General features: G+C 41.2%; 1 protein-coding gene across 1 annotated transcript in view; it reads left to right on the top strand.

Annotated features, from left to right (window-relative positions):
• LOC107392954 (glypican-5) overlaps window positions 1–16,548 on the top strand; it is an 81,971-nt gene that overhangs the window by 48,790 nt on the left and 16,633 nt on the right. Inside the window, exon 9 of the mRNA XM_015971037.3 lies at window positions 12,523–12,664. Within this exon, the coding sequence (XP_015826523.1) occupies window positions 12,523–12,664 (142 nt within the window). The remainder of the gene's footprint in view (window positions 1–12,522; window positions 12,665–16,548) is intronic.

Genomic DNA, 16,548 nt, shown 5'->3' with positions numbered 1-16,548 from the left:
TTTTTTACTGTGTGGGCGTCGAAACGAGCCCCCGCACTGTGAGAACAAACATCTCAGCTCTAAAGCCGATCTTCATCCGTGTACGTCACACGCCATGTGATCAGGAAGCAGAAAATCCATGTGTTAGGAGATCGTTTTGGGCCGCTGCTGTAAAAAAAGTGAGGTGTGAACTAGGGCTGGGCGATATGACGATTTTAGACCGTTTTACGATCTACACATCTGACGGTCTGTCATTTTTGAGAGACCGTTTTATCACGATTCACAGCTCTGCTGTTGAATTTCTGCCTCTGAATGAAAAGGGAACTTACCTTAGGCGAATGACACGCCTTTGTTTGACCCTTAACCAATCAGAGTGAGTCATTGTAATATATTAGTGCCCCGCTTGTTTTCACTTGTGTGTGAACAAACATGGCTTCGGCCGCGGCTGAGCGACAACGAGGTTTTCATTCCGAAGAGGAACGCAGGGTTTCCTTAGCGCGCGGCGCTAACAACTTAGCGACGTGACATGTCTCGGAGAAAGCGTAAAAACACGTTGGACGCTTCTTCTGAAGCAGGAAAATAACACCGCTTCTTAAGCAGAGAACGACGTCGCCTCGGCTCGTTCACCCTCTGCCGAGCCGGACTGAGCTCGGTCACTGGGTCGTTGGAGCTGCCCCGTGACTGCCTGATGGAAAACCAGCGGGTTTCATCAGACTCGTAGTTTCTTGTTTTTGCTGGGGACCCCCTGTATTTTACCGCTCCCTCCTGCAGCCTTCCCCTATTACAATTTAAAATGATTCTGTAAACTCCGTGTATCAATAGAAACAGTCTCTGCCTCTGCCAGCTGCAGTAAATGTAGTTTCCAAATAATAAGAGGTGCATTCATCTGTGTATCTCCTTTGATCCGCATTAGTGATATTTTCAGCACCAGAACAGTGAAGCAAAGAAAGAATCCTGAGTTTGTTAGTAATTTTATTTATTAGGTGCATCTAACCTGTTCTATTTTTCTCTGAAATGACATCAAATCAGTGCTTCTATGGGTTGTCTCCAATCTGCACTGGAAAATTTTACTTTATTTAGAGACTTGTTACAGAAAATATTCAGAATGCGCAGTTATTTGCTACCACAAGCGATCTCTGGTCCAGCCGCACATCAGAGCCGTATCTGAGCTTAACTATCCACTACATGAGCAACTGGGAGCTACAGAGTATTTTGAACAAGTTAATGTTTGCACAATACGTTTGCAATTGACATGTTTGCACTTTAAATATGTTTACGATTTTAATTTATTTAAGTTACTTGAAATACGAGAAAAACTGATTTTTGTAATTGTTTCTCTCAGGGCTTTTATCATCTCTGGTGTGAGTTTAAAATATAAGTGTGATAGCACTGTGGTGATTATCCCTAATATGAATAAATGTTTATTTATTCAATGTTTCTCTTCTTTAATACGCAATTGAAGTTATGCTATTCATGGATAAAAAATCGTGATAAAATCGAAATCGTGATAAAATATTGGAAAAATCGTGATATTCTATTTTTGCCATATCGCCCAGCCCTAGCGTGAACCGGAAAAGCTTCTGCCGATCACAATTCAACAACGGAATATGAAAGAACGGATAACGCTTGAAATGCGCGGATTCTTCCTGACGTAAGAGGTGAGTCTACTCTTAGTTTTGTTAGTTTTGGCGCTGACATCATCGTAACGCGCAATGTTCTGTGACTCTTAATAAAACTGTGAAAACGCTGAAAAACGCTGGCAGCGAAGGGCTTTTCTGATCAGGAAACCACTTTTGGTCCACTCTGCTCCGGACCTCTCGTCTCCATTTTTTTTCTCCTGTTGAGAACACACAGCCTGGTGCCCTCTCCTGTTACGGGTGTGTAATGGTTAGACCCCGGTTATAAGACAACCTCACATTTTAAAATAATTTTCAATGAAACATTGTCTTATATTTGGGTCTATACGGTATTATAAAAGTCACTACAGACATCTAAAGGGCCAGAACCTTCTAAATGTAGTGTTAGAGTTAGAAAGTGTGAAAACTTTGGGAGGATTTGGCAACTAACAAAACTAAGGCTGAGTTCATACGGCAGGATTTTCAAATTTTTGGACAAACGCCAAAGCATGAGAGAACACACACGTGGCCATAAAAATGACAGACAGTTTTGGTCCAACAGTGTGTGGTGTTCAGTAACACAGCAAAAACTTCACACTACACGTAAACCAATTTCACATTCAAACTTTCCTCAGTAAGACAGTAGATCTCGCAAAATCTGCCTTCAAACAACACAGATGGAGTGTGCAATGTGCTTCTGTCACCCTGCTTTCTGACTGGCTACACGTCACATTCAACAGAAAGCATCCTACTTTGTCCTTGAAAATCAAACCAAGACAATTCAACTTCAATTTCAACTTTGAAAGCCCTGATTTATGTTCAGAGCAGTCCCATCATGCTTTTGAGCAGAACAGACTGCTCGTAACACACCACACATTGTATGAAAATCTTATAAGATCATATTTAGAGTAGGGATGGTCGATATTATCGACCCATTTCTGAAATTGGCATTAAAACATAATATCAGAAAATATTGGTATCAGTTTTACCTCTTTTAAGGGTAAAACGTTTTCATACCATGGAAAATATCAAACCCTTTGGCTTCTTCTCCTCTCACTCAAAGTGTTAACAATAGGGCAGATCTGATGTTTAGTTTTTGAGGTGTTTTGGCTTGTTTCTTTTGCACAGATCATGTTTAAAGATTATTTATGTGTGATTGGAGATGTGATGTTAGTTACCAAAAATCATTTAGTTTTTCTTTCTATTATAGGGTGATCCTGCAAATATGGGTTTTCGGTTTATAAGGGGCAACAGTGGCTCAGGGGTTAATTTATTTCAATTCAATTTAATTCAGAAATAATTTATTAATCCCAGAGGGAAATTGATTAAGGAGTTAGACTATTTTGGATATCTGTATAAACCCTTGTGGGGTATCACTGATGATAAGAAAGGTGAGGAATCAGCTCAGAACTACATGTAGGAGCTGGACAGTGACATAAAGAGAGCTGGGACCACAGGGTCAAAGGTCACTGTCAGTAGAACACTGCCGCCATGATAAAAAAACCATTCATTCCACGGAAGGTTCCCCAGCTCAAGTCATCTCACGTCCAAGCCCGTCTGAAGTTTACCAACAACCATCTGGATGATCCAGAGGAGACATGGGAGACAGTCATGTGGTCAGATGAGACCAAAATAGAACTTTTTGGTGTAAACTTCACTCGCCATGTTTGGAGGAAAAAAATGGATGAATTGCATCCCAAGAAACACCATCCCATCTGTGAAGCATGGGGGTGGAAACATCATGCTTTGGGGGTGTTTTTCTGCCTAGGGGACAGGACGACTGCATTGTATTAAGGAGAGGATGAATGGGGCCATGTAGTGTGAGAGTTTGAGCAACAACCTCCTTCCCTCAGTCAGAGCATTGAAGATGGGTCGTGGCTGGGTCTTCCAACATGAGAATGACCCAAAGCACACAGCCAGGATAACCAAGGAGTGGCTCCGTAAGAAGCATCAAGGCTCTGGAGGGGCCTAGCCAGACTCTAGACCTAAATCCAATAAAAAATCTTTGGAGGGAGCTGAAACTGTCGCTCAGCAACAGTCCCAAAACCTGACAGATCTGGATGAGATCTACGTGGAGGAGTGGGCCAAAGTTCCTGTTGCAGTCTGTGCAAACCTGGTCATGAACTACAGGAGACCTTTGACCTCTGTAGTTGCAAACAAATGTTTCTGTACCAGATATTAACACAGATTTTCTACGGTGTTCAAATTCTTTCGTGCAGCAGACAGTGCAATACAAATATTCTTTAAAAACCATACAATGTGATTTCCTGAAAATGCTTAAATGCTGTCTCACACAGTGGGCTTGCACCTACAATGTGAATTTCAGACCCCTCAATGGCTACGTTTACATGCAACCAATATCCGGGTTATGATCGGGTTAAGGTCGGTATTCGGGTTTCTGAGTTGATCAGAATAACCCGTTTACAAGCATAAATAGAAAGAGTTACCCCTAACTTGCATAACCCGATTTAAATGCGGACTTTGGGGAAGCGTCAGGACGTATGGACTACGTCCAGACGCAATATACATCATTTCCGGTTCTTCTTGTTCCGGTGTCCGTGAAAACAACAACATGTATCCCAGTTCGGAAGAGATAGCGAGCGCGTTTGTTTGGGCTTTATTTTCCTCGTCACTCCAAAACTGTGGTGCTGTGCCGCGACTCGTCATGTTGCTCCCAACTTGTTGTTTACTTCCGGTGTTCTGGCGCATACAAGACGTCTCGCTACTCAAAAGACAAAGATTCCTTGCGAACAGAGCATGCGCAGAACACACGCTTTGATGGGGATATCCCGATATGCGTTTACACGACCAAACATTCAGGTTAGAAAAGGGTTACCCCAGGTGTAGTAACCGGGTTTTTAAAAACTCGGTTATGAGCATATCTGGGTTTTTGGCGGTGTTTACATGGACCTGCAGAACCGGGTTATTGTGAATATTCGGGTTTTAAAAGGGTTACTGGCTGCATGTAAACGCACTCCATGTTTTCCACTGGATTTCCATGGTATAATGGTGATGCATCAATATAATTGTTGTTGTCTACTCTCCTATTAAGAAATAATTTTTCATTATTGATTCTTTAAAAATAATCCTGAGGAGTTCAATTAATGCAAACGTCAATAACACTAATAAAAATCTGGGGTTAGGCTGCTGGTTTCAGTTTCTTTTTTATTCAGTCGAAACTCTTTTTGTGCATCGTTTAATGTTGCTCTTATGTTCATTAATCACGGTGCATTTACACCAGTACATGCCAAGTCAGCATTCCCATCGTGCGATGTGCGTTTGTACCACCCTCCACATACAAATGCCCTCCGCACGTGCTCCATGTAGTCATTTATGCATGAGATTTCTAGGACTCATTAAGTCAACGTAACTTGTTTAGTACGAAATTTTTATCTTATTTGAACATTCTTGTTTGAGTACAAACCAAACATCATTTAAAAAAGTTCAGCAGTGTTGGTTTGGGAATTCCGTGCAGCAGCGTTGATTGTGATAAATTAGGTCATGACATGAACTGACGATGGACTATTCACATTGTAAAGGATAAAGGGAGAGAATAAAAGCCTGTTAACACTGAACTGTCATTTTTACAAGTTTAACCCTTTTTCATGCTGTCTGGCCCATTGCCTACTGTTTGGGAGAAGCTATGTCTCTGGAGGACACACATTAATGCATGCCATTTATCAATTATCATTCTGTCTGTTATTTGCCGTTTATACACTCCGACAACAAGGACGAGGGAAGGATGAAAGTTTGGAGCATGACAAAAATGGCATTTTAATCCTTTTATCAGCTGTTTTAAAGTTCTTTTCTTGGTATCTTGTAGCTTATCGACCCTGTACGTGTTGCATGTTAAACCCTTGCAGGAGCGTTTCATGTTTCTTGAAACCCTTGCAGTCTGCAGGGATTATATTAGTGCAGCCATTTATTGCTGCAATTAGGATGTGTACGCACATGCTCAGCCAGTCAAGATGAGCCTAATCAAGCCTGTGGGAGCAGCGCTTTTTAATGAAGTGACAGCAAATGACAGCACAGGCAACGATGGCACCATTAAAATGTTTTTATTTTGCTCTGCCCATAGAAAGTCAGTCACCCAGTGATTTGATTTGTCCAAGGAGACCTTGGATCAAATTATTAGTGCAGAGCTAATCTCAACTTTGTTTTAGGATGTTTTGCTGTGAAGTTGTGTATATATATATATATATATATATATATATATATATATATATATATATATCCATCCATCCATCCATCCATTTTCTGAAACCGCTTTTTCCACGCAGGGTCGCGGGGGGGGGGGGGGGGGGGGGGGCTGGTGCCTATCTCCAACGGTCAACAGGCAATCAGGCGGGGTACACCCTGGACAGAGAGCCAGTCCATCGCAGGGCAACACAGAGACACACAGGACAAACAATCATGTACACACACTCACACCTAAGGACAATTTAGACAGACCAATCAACCTAACAGTCATGTTTTTGGACTGTGGGAGGAAGCCGGAGTACCCGGAGAGAACCCACGCATGCACAGGGAGAATATGCAAACTCCATGCAGAAAGATCCCAGGCTGGGAAGCGAACCCAGGACCTTCTTGCAACAAGGCAACAGCTCTAATGTGTATATCTAGATATATATATATATGTGTGTGTATTTCTTTTTTTTCAAGTTTCAAATCAAGTTTATTGATATGGCGCTAAATCACGACAAGAGGCATCTCAAGGCACTTCACAAGTAAACATTCCAATACAGGTCAGTTCATTAACCCAATCAGTAAAACGTTTCCTTTATAAGGAACCCAGCAAACTGCATCGAGTCACTGACTAGTGGCAGTGTCTTTACAGCAATCCTCATAAATATATATATGTGTGTGTGTGTGTGTGTGTATATGTGTGTGTGTGTGTATGTGTGTGTGTGTTGTAAATACCATTGTGCGTGGACAAACTCTTTCTTGACATGTACCACAGACAGATTACTCAAGTGGCTGATATCAAGAAATCCTACCAATGGCTAGGAAAAGCTGGTCTGAAGGACAGCACAGTGGCACTCATCATGGCTGCACAGGAACAGGTCTGAACACCAGACAAGAAGAGGCGCAGGCTATGCAAAGAGGCCCCTGAGACAATCCACCACATAACTGCAGGGTGTAAGATGCTGGCAGGGAAAGCATAAATGGAACGCCACAACCTAAATGCTGGCATCATGTACAGAAACTTCTGTCCAGAGTATGGACTGGAAGCGCCAAGGTCAAAGGGGGAAACACCCCTTAAGGTGGTAGAGAACAAGAGAGCCAAGCTCCTGTGGGACTTCCAGACCCAGACTGACAAAATGGTGATGGAGAACCAACCGGACATTGTGGTGATGGACAAACAACAGAGGACAGCCGTTGTGGTTGATGTAGCAATACCAAGTGATGTAACATCAGGAAAAAGGAACACGAGAAACTAGAGAAGTACCAGGGCCTCAGAAGAACTTGAGAAAGCCTGGAGAGTGAAGACATTGGTGGTGCCCATGGTTATCGGAGCACTCGGGGCAATAACCCCCAAACTGGAGGAGTGGCTAAAGCAGATCCAAGGGAAAAAAATCAGACCTCTCAGTCCAGAAAAGTACAGTTCTAGGAACAGCTAAGATACTGCAGAACCCTTAAGCTCCCAGGGTTCTATATACACACATAATATATATTATTATTATTTGAAATGTTGGCCTGTATTTGTATTTGAATTGTATTATTTGTTTTGTAATTTTAGTTTTTTAATGTTCTCTTTGGGTTTTGACATTCCAGAAATCTCTTTTTGGGATAATAGGACTAAGTGTCACGGTCAGGATGGAGGAGGTGGAAACCAAAATGCAGAACCCAGAACGACTCGAGGCAGGAGAAGTTTTCAAAAAAATAAATCTTTTATTTTAAAGTTTGAGATGTCAAAATCCAAAGGGCACAAAAAAAATGAACCAAACTCAACCTTACCGAAAACAAACAGAAAACTCATTCGTGGGAACGGAACAGGAAGACAAGGAGGACAGGAACACGCTGACGAATGCAATGATCCAACAAACACAGAGTGACAAGACGAGGCTTATAAACAAGAGGGAGGTAATCAGGGAAACAGGTGACAGGTGTGAGGAGTGAGGGCTGAGGAGAAACTGCTGGAACCAATTAACTAAATGGGAAGGGAAAGCTTGACAGGAGGGCAGATAAACATCAACCTATAACACATGGATCTAACTAAACCTAAAAGACAGAGGGCAAAATAAACCACTAATAAACAGATGGGTGAGGAGGACTAATCTAAAGACAACTAGGAAAACCAGGGAGTGACTAGGAGGACACAAGAGGAGAGCCTGGAGTGGGAACAGGAGGGGGCTGGGGAACAAAGGGACAGAGAACATGACACTAAGGCCGGGGACACACTGGCCGCGGAAGCGCCGCGAAGCGCCGCGAAAATGGGACCGCCTTCATTCGGCGCCCTTGTTAAGCTATTCTATAGACCACATGGGCCGCCGAAGCGCCGCGAATCGCCTCGCGCCGGCGCGCGCCGGCGCTCCAGCCCGCGCCGTGCAGCGATCATTTCGGCGTTGGCTCTATTTTTTTCGCGAGCCGCGGGTGAATCGCGTCAATTCTGGCAGGAAGTCAAACGTAGACATAAGAGGCAGGCCGGTAAAGTTAACAAAATAAGGCATTTCAAAATAAAATTCCGCAATAGTCAAATGTGTTCGTAAACAGACACTGCAGAAAAACCACACGAACACGCACACACATACACACACATCGAACTTGTGTGCGTGTGTGACCACGTGAAGGGGGGAGTGGTTTTGGGTGTCTTTTCACCGGAGCAAACAGGACAGAGAGGCAGAAAGTCTGAGGCAAGCAGTTAGGATGGATGACTTTAAATTAATTATGGAAGTTGAGAAACACAAGGAGCTGTACGACCCCCGAAAAACATGATTGTTTACGTACCCATGTCGGAAGAAACTGCTAGGATACAGCTGCAGAATTGGAGCGGGTTCCAAGAGATTCAACTGGCAGAAACAACTCATACCATAGGTTCACACACACACGCGCGCGCGCGCGCACGCGCACAAACACTCAAACGTAGGAAAAGAGCTGAGAAAAGGCAGAGAGGAAATGGAGGACACCAAGTGTTTAAAAGAAAAACTACAGCTGAGCCGAGGCGCGCCTCGACTGGGGCGCGTCTGATCTGAACTGAGGAGCGGCGAGCAGCGGCCGAATTTCGTGAGCGATTCGCTTCTCGGCGCTTCGCGGCGCTTCCGCGGCCGGTGTGTCCCCGGCGTAAGAAGTGATCTTAACGACAACTCATGGGAATAAAGACCGGATTTAAAATCTTTCCTTTTCACGTCTCTTCCCTAAATCTGTCTCCTACCATTAATTAGACCGACTGGGCAAATCATTTTAAAGTTATCAAACTTGAATGATTTTTTTTCTTGCTTGTTTCTGTGAGCAGCTCCAGCGCCACATGGCCCACATTCTGTTTAAACTGGACACTTTCCACTTGAAGAAAGCACTTGTGGTGGAGACATGACAGTAATTTTTTTCTGTCCCCCCCTCAGACCCCTTTTTTGCAGTCTAACGGCATGATGGTGAATCAACACACACAGCTTCTGTCTCAGTGTCCCTTTGGACATGTTGGCATGTAATATTTTTCTTTTTTCCACTGCCTTTAAATCCTCTCAGAATGACAGAGACATAATCTGTCAATTCAAGATGGCCACCAGAGTTAACAGACCTAAAAAACACAGAAATTGATAAATCAGTTGATTTTACAGTTATTTAGCTAAAGCTTGAGTTTTAATGGCCATGGGTCATTTACTGCAGATACCCTGAGTTCTTAGCCTGGCAAGCCATCCTATCAATGTGATGTGATAGTATGGACACGGCCCATCGATGGCTCTCACTCGAGGGGTAGGATCTACATGCATACTACAGGAGGATCTTTTGTGATGTCAATGTTTGTTTCTCACATTGCATCACGAGATTGTGTGGCAAGAAACAGCGTATTTTGCTCATGATTTGGTTGTTTGCATGTTTGGAGGAGGATTTAGCGTAGCAGATGGATTATTCTTGTTGTGTGGTTGATTGTTTGGCCCGTGGGATGCTTGATAAAAAGTTTTATTGGAATTTCCACTTTAAACGACCGCAAAATATGAAAGAGATGATAGCGAGCGACCCGGATACTTAGAAAAAAGCCTGGATTCCTGCAGCAGCGGACATTGTTTAATCAAGACTTACCCGGCTTTGCAGTCGCTGAGGATTTATTCATTTTCTTTGGCCATCACTCACAGGTGATGTGAATAACGCTGTAGCTCTGCTTGTTGGACTGAACTGCTGCTATTAGCTATTAGCACGACCACCGCTTTCTGTTTTCAGAAGAGATCAACCAAAGCTTCCTTGACACAAAATAATCGTAGGTTTCCAGAAGTTTGAAAGCCTTACATTTTTTTTATGAGTGAAGGGTCCAGAACTTTCTGTTAAGTAGGAATAAATGTCTACCCAGCAGATTTGTGAAAAAGGGGGGGAAATGGCGAATTGGACCAACGTTTTCTGTCATTTCAGAGCTTAGACAGGCTTTTAATAACTTTAATTTTCTCGTTCCGATGCCCACACAAAAAAAAAAAATGCAAATGACGACTTTAGTCGTCATTGGCAGTGAATGAGTTAAGATCACTGTTATGGCCGATAACCGATATTTGGCGATATCGATATACTGACATTAATGCTTCTAAAATCAGCAGATTTTGTATAGAATGGAAAAATGTAAAGCTGAATTTACGTTATTATGTACACACAACACACACATTTACGGTTCTGAGATGATTTCATTCACTGTTCACATGATTAAACAATTACACATCACCCCCCTCACCCTCTGAAACAGGCAAACATATGGAGACAAGATGGAAAAAATGTTGGTTGTTAATATCGGCTCGGTTTTATTTATCAAACCAATACCGATATGTTAAAAAATGACTAACATCGGTCGATATTGATGCCGATATATTATCCAGCCGTAGTGGGAATTGATCATTTTTTATCAATATCAATGCCATTGTTACATCTATCAATCCAATTCCTTATTAATACCTGAGTAGTTCAAGTAATTGCACACAGTCTCCTGCAATATAACTATAAGTTTATTAATGATAAATTGTCAATTGAACCTGGTATCATTTGTAAAGATGCTCCTTGTAAAGGCAGAGTCATTTTCTTGTATGATGTAGTGTTGCTGTAGCTTTTGCATAATGGACCAGATCTCACCACAGGTGGGACTTTTGTCACTGGAGTCTGCTAATGTGGAGGTGTAAATAAGGTAAATGACACTAACATGATAGGCGGTGTTAGTTGATTAGTTACCTGCAGTATGAACAGGAGAGGACCTGAAATGTCATCGCTGCTGCTGCGTTGAAATTCACTAGTCTGGAGCAGGTCAAAAACAGGGTTCCTACAGGTTTGATTCTTTTTTTAATTAAAATATAGATTTTAAAGGAAATACTGTACCTTCTTTCTGCACACCACTAAACGCCCCCACGGAGGTATTGTTTTTATTGAAACCCATGCACTGTTTTTTAAGAGTCACAGAACGTTGCGTGCTAGGATGATGTCGACACCAAAACTACCAAAACAAAGAGGAGACTCACCTCTTACATCTGGAAGAATCAGCGCATTTCGAGCGTTATCCGTTCTTTCATAATTCGTTGTGGAATTTTATTCGGCAGAAGCTTTTCCGCTTTGCTCCTCACTTTTTTTTACAGCAGCGGCCCAAAAAGATCTCCTTACACATGGATCTTCTGCTTCCTGATCACGTGACGTGTGACGTACGCAGATGAAGATCAGCCTTAGAGCTGGGATGTTTGCTCTCACGATGTGGGGGCTCGTTCCGACGCCCACACAGTAAAAAAAAAAAATGCAAATGACAACTTTAGTCGTGATTGGCAGTAAACGGTTGGATGTAAAATGACGACTTTTGTCGTCAATGGCAGTTAATAAGTTAATTAGATACATTTTTGAATCGAGTCCCACCCCTACTTTATTTATTTTAATTAAATGATTATGGTTTACAGCTTCTGAAAACCCCAAATTTAAATTCTCACACAATTAGAATATTGTGGAAAGGTTCAATTTTCAATGCTCAATGTTTCACACTCTAATCAGCAAATTAATATAAATCACCTGCAGGGTTACTTTAAATGGTCTCATAGTCCAAGTTGGATTAACTGAAAAAAGGGACTTTTGAACCATATTCAGAATTTTCCACTTGCACCTGTATTTGGGTGGTGGTAGCTGAAGTGGAGAGAAGCATTTTCAGTACATCTATTCTTGTCTAGCATCAACATTTCATCAATCAAAACGGCTTGACTTTAAGTTTTGCTTTTCTTTAACGTTTATTCCGCCGCAGATTTCACCAGTTTAAGGTCAAATAAATCATATTGACAGATATTATGTTCCTCCAGAGTTGCTTCATATATGAAAACACAATTTTAGTGAAAAATAAACTGTCAGTACAAGGTATTTTTTACTTTGCAAGGCTGTTTGCCGTATATTTACCTTCAGCTGGAATCAATATATTATCCCCCTTCATTCATTCATAATTTTGTGAAGCAGTTAGATTTTCTTGTCTGAGGATGAAAGCCTTACAGGTTTTTGGTGTTCTGTATTTTCACACTTGCAATAAAAGTTGTTTTGTTCTTTGTAATGAAATCTGAACCTAACATTAGATGTAAAACCAGAGTGGGCGAGGTCACGACAAGCACAGAGGACATCAGTGGTGAATGATTCAATTAAGAGTTTGACGTATATGTGCATGGTATGTAAACGTTGTGTCATCATACCGATAATTTCTGAGATTGCATTTTAATGCCAGTATCGGCCGTAAATTTATTCTAAGAACTACTTTGTCATTTGTATAAAATGTGTTTTTTAGGAGCTCTTAGCACAACTTGGCTGGGCAAGCAGAGGGAGAGGAAGGGGAGAGGAAGAGGATGGCAAGAGCACACAGATAGATGGAAGCAGTGGAGATGATTGTGATGATGAAGATGGCTGCGAAGCATCTGGTGAAGAGAGTGGTGAGTCAAATATGCACAAAAATGCACAGACAGACATGCAAAAATAGAGGAATAAACATTAACAAACATACGCCCACATGCACATGTGGACGGGGGGAGTACTTTCCCAATCCTTGTGCAAATACATTTCTGGTTCTACACAACACAAACACACTTTTGTCCACATGCACACACAACTAATTAACAAATGGATTTCCAAACATATGGTTCATTGGCATGGTGGAGATTTAAAAATTGTGCAGCCTGCACATATTTAGTGCCAGCAGGAAAAACCCAGAGGGAGAGTTAGTAGAGAGAGATGGATTCAGCTGTCCCCTCTCTGCTACTGTTTCACTACTGTTTCTGCTGCTCACAGCAGTTTTTTCCAACTCAGTTGGGATAAATGATGAACTAACAACCAGGTCGTCCCAAAAACAGGGATGTAAAAATAAACTAAGATTATTCATTTTTTCTTGACTTATTCATGGTGCTTGTGCACATACATAAAACATGGTGTCATAGTGAGAACCAGGGAACCCTCTGAGCTTTGGAACTGTTCAAGTGAATACCCAGCAAACACTTGGACGTTTAATCAACGTTGAAAAGACGTCGGGCCGACATGTCCCGTCATGGTTGAACAATAGTTCCAAAATGAAAGTTGAACCGACGTCTTTTCTGGACGTGAATTACATGTAGCAATTATACATGTAACTACAAATCTGAGTGGATTTTTAGGAAATGTTATGTCCAATTTTTTTTAAAATTTGGACCGACCTACCGCAACCATTTTTGACCGTCGACACTACGTCGCCGCCGGACCAATGTTTTGTAGGGTCCTACCGTGACTATTTTGGGCCGTGGACACGATGTTGCCATCGCACCAATATTTGCTGGGATGCTATGTTGAACTAGATGTAACTAATTGTCAAAATAACAATTATACATATAACTGTAGGCATGTACAAATATATCTGAATGGATTTTTAAGACATGTTCTGTTATATTATTTTTTTTACAAATTCGGGCCGTTCTACTGCGACCATTGTTGGACATAGACACCACGTTGGTGTCGGACCAATGTTTGTTGGGTATAGAAAATGTGCTATTTAAATTTTTGAAGATTAAACTAAGCTCATTTTATTGCATACATTTATGATTTTTTATAATTTTTTTATTGAACAGAGAACATTTACGATTCCATATTTTTTATAGGGAGCCTAAGTCACGCCCATGTACTTCCGGACCATGGGTCCGCGGAATAACGAAAAAATGAATGCAAGTCAGTGGGGCTAAAAACGTTGTTTTCTAATTCCCCTTGTTATGTTCCATGGATTTCACATGTGATGTCCGTGAATTTTAAAGAAGCGTTTTGATGCCAAGAAAGCGATCATTTTCGAACGGGGGAAACACAATTTTAGGTTTGTTGGAAGATAAGTCCAGGACTACAAATGCGCTTCATGGAATAATTGCAAAATTGAGACAAAGAGCATTGCGTCATCGGTCGCAGCGCATGCCGGGATGGTGGTCGCTGTGATACTTTCAACCAATCAAGCAATTATTTGAAAAAGTTTTACATTTGTTGCTGCTTTGTCTAAATATCGTAGAGCATCAACTAATTGTCCTTAATTAACGACTGTCATTAGAAAATACATATGTTCCGAAAAGGAGCTTGAGCCTTTTCTCCTGCAGCAATGGATTGTGGGTAATACTCTTCACCCTGATCACCCACATCGATGCAGACTTGGGTGAAGTGTAGTTCAAAAAGGACGCAATCAACTTCCGCACTTGAGAAACGGGGCGCCCGATAGCGCAATTGAAGGACGCAAGTGTGGATGTGTGAGTATTGGGATTGGGCCAATGATTGAATAATATGAAAAAGTGTCCCTTTAATTCACATGACTCCAATACTTATAATGGGCAGGATGTAAAGGTGTTTTGATGTCGTGGTAGTAAAATAACATTGTGATTTAGAAAAAAAACTACATTAGGCCTTTCACAAAAAATATCATCTTTTGTGAAATTTTTTACGTGCAAAGTTAGAGCAGCTCATTTGAATGTATGAGTAACGGCAGAACTTCTCACTCAAATGATTCTTTTAGTTGTTTTCTCGAGGATTAGAATGATTTCTCAACCATCAAAACATTTTGGCCAGTATTTCACTCACTGGACTGCGATTAAGGCTGGGCAATAAATCGAAAATGTATCGAAATTCCTGACTCTTATCGTGATAATTTTTCCCATGTCAATAAATTTGATTATAAAAAATGAAAATATGTATGAAGGTTGGCAACATTCATGTTCCTTTAAGAAGTTGAACCACCTTGAGTCACATAGAAATGGGACTCACTGTGATACATGTGACAGCCCCATCTAGTGGACAACTTTTGTTTCTGCGCATACCTGTAGTTATCGTCCATTTATCGTTATCGAGGTGAAATCCTCAATATATCGTGATATTGATTTTAGGCCATATCGGCCAGCGCTAGCTGCAACTGATGATGAGGAATGTCATCAAGAGAGGAGACTTCCAAAGTATTGTGAAACTTTTGTTGGGCCGTAATTGTATGTTGTATAAAAATGTGCAGTTTTTTCTTTTTTAATGATCACCACTGTTGTCTGGACCCCATCTCAAATGAGCTCCAGTGAGTCCGAAAATGCAAGAGAGGTGAGACTAAACATGACTAAGTTGTAAATGGAACAAAAGTAAGTAGCAAACATATAAAGACCTAATGAAGTGACAAAAATGCAAGACAAAGGTTTGTGTGGGAACAAGCTGTTCATTTACAATAACATCCAGAGCTCCACATGACCTGACCATAAGAAATCTATTTCCAAAGTAAAAACTCAGTCTAGAAACAATACAACAAATTCATATTGACAGCAAACAGTTTTTGTTTCCCTTTTCGTATTTCCCACTCATTCAGCAGCTCTTAAATTGAGATATTTGTTGGTGCATGTGTCAAAGTATTTCCACTGACCTTGAAGTGCCACATCAGAGGAAACACACTCCTCTCACTTGAGCCTGAAAAGGGTTCATTGTCTATTCAGACAGAAAATTGCTGGTTATGACTTACCGAGCTAGTGTTGGCATGTTGGGATCGTGTCTCACAAGCTGCTATCAGCTCTTGGAAAAATGATCACAATAAAGAGTGATAAAGGTGGATTTTCTGCATTCCTCCCTGCTCTCCATCCATCTCTATGCATATAAACAAGCCCTTTATGCTTTGAACTTGAGACACACGCTCAACCAGACCACACAAATCACAAGATGCAAGATAGGCGTGGACAAGTCATTTATTTTTCATTTACTAGTACATTTTATGTCTGCACTGCACTTTAAATTAGAATCATAGATTGATAGATAGATAGATAGATAGATAGATAGATAGATAGATAGATGGATGGATGATAGGTAGGTAGGTAGGTAGACAGACAGACAGACAGACAGACAGACACAGATAGATAGATGTTTAGACGTTTATATATATATATATATATATTTTTTTTTAGAAGAAATTATTTCAGTCAATGTGGAGGCAGTGCACATACTTTTATTATTAGCTTTATTGTTCTGCATTAAAGCTGCACTAGCAAATTTGGAAAACAATTTAGCTTAAAACATTTTTTTCATGCCTCTTAAATTTGCTGTTCTGAGTGTTCCCCTTTCAGAAATTATGTCAGGTTTTTTAGAAATCCATAAAAGGGATTGTCTTCTCTGTGATATAATGTAGGCTATATGTCTTTCTTTTGCTAGTCCCGCCCCCGTCCCATAGAGCTCCATGCAATATGAATTGAGCCCCGTTCAGTACTAACCAATAGCGTTAGGCTACTGCTTGTTTAGAGGAGACGCTCATAAACAAGAGGCGTTGCTTTTGGCCGTAAATACGGAAATGAAACTAGGTCGT

This window comes from Nothobranchius furzeri, chromosome 8, assembly GCF_043380555.1.
Source record: "Nothobranchius furzeri strain GRZ-AD chromosome 8, NfurGRZ-RIMD1, whole genome shotgun sequence".
NCBI classification, from domain to species: Eukaryota; Metazoa; Chordata; class Actinopteri; order Cyprinodontiformes; family Nothobranchiidae; genus Nothobranchius; species Nothobranchius furzeri.
The sequence above is the reverse complement of the archived record's forward strand: the minus strand, read 5'-3'. Positions and strand labels throughout refer to the sequence as shown.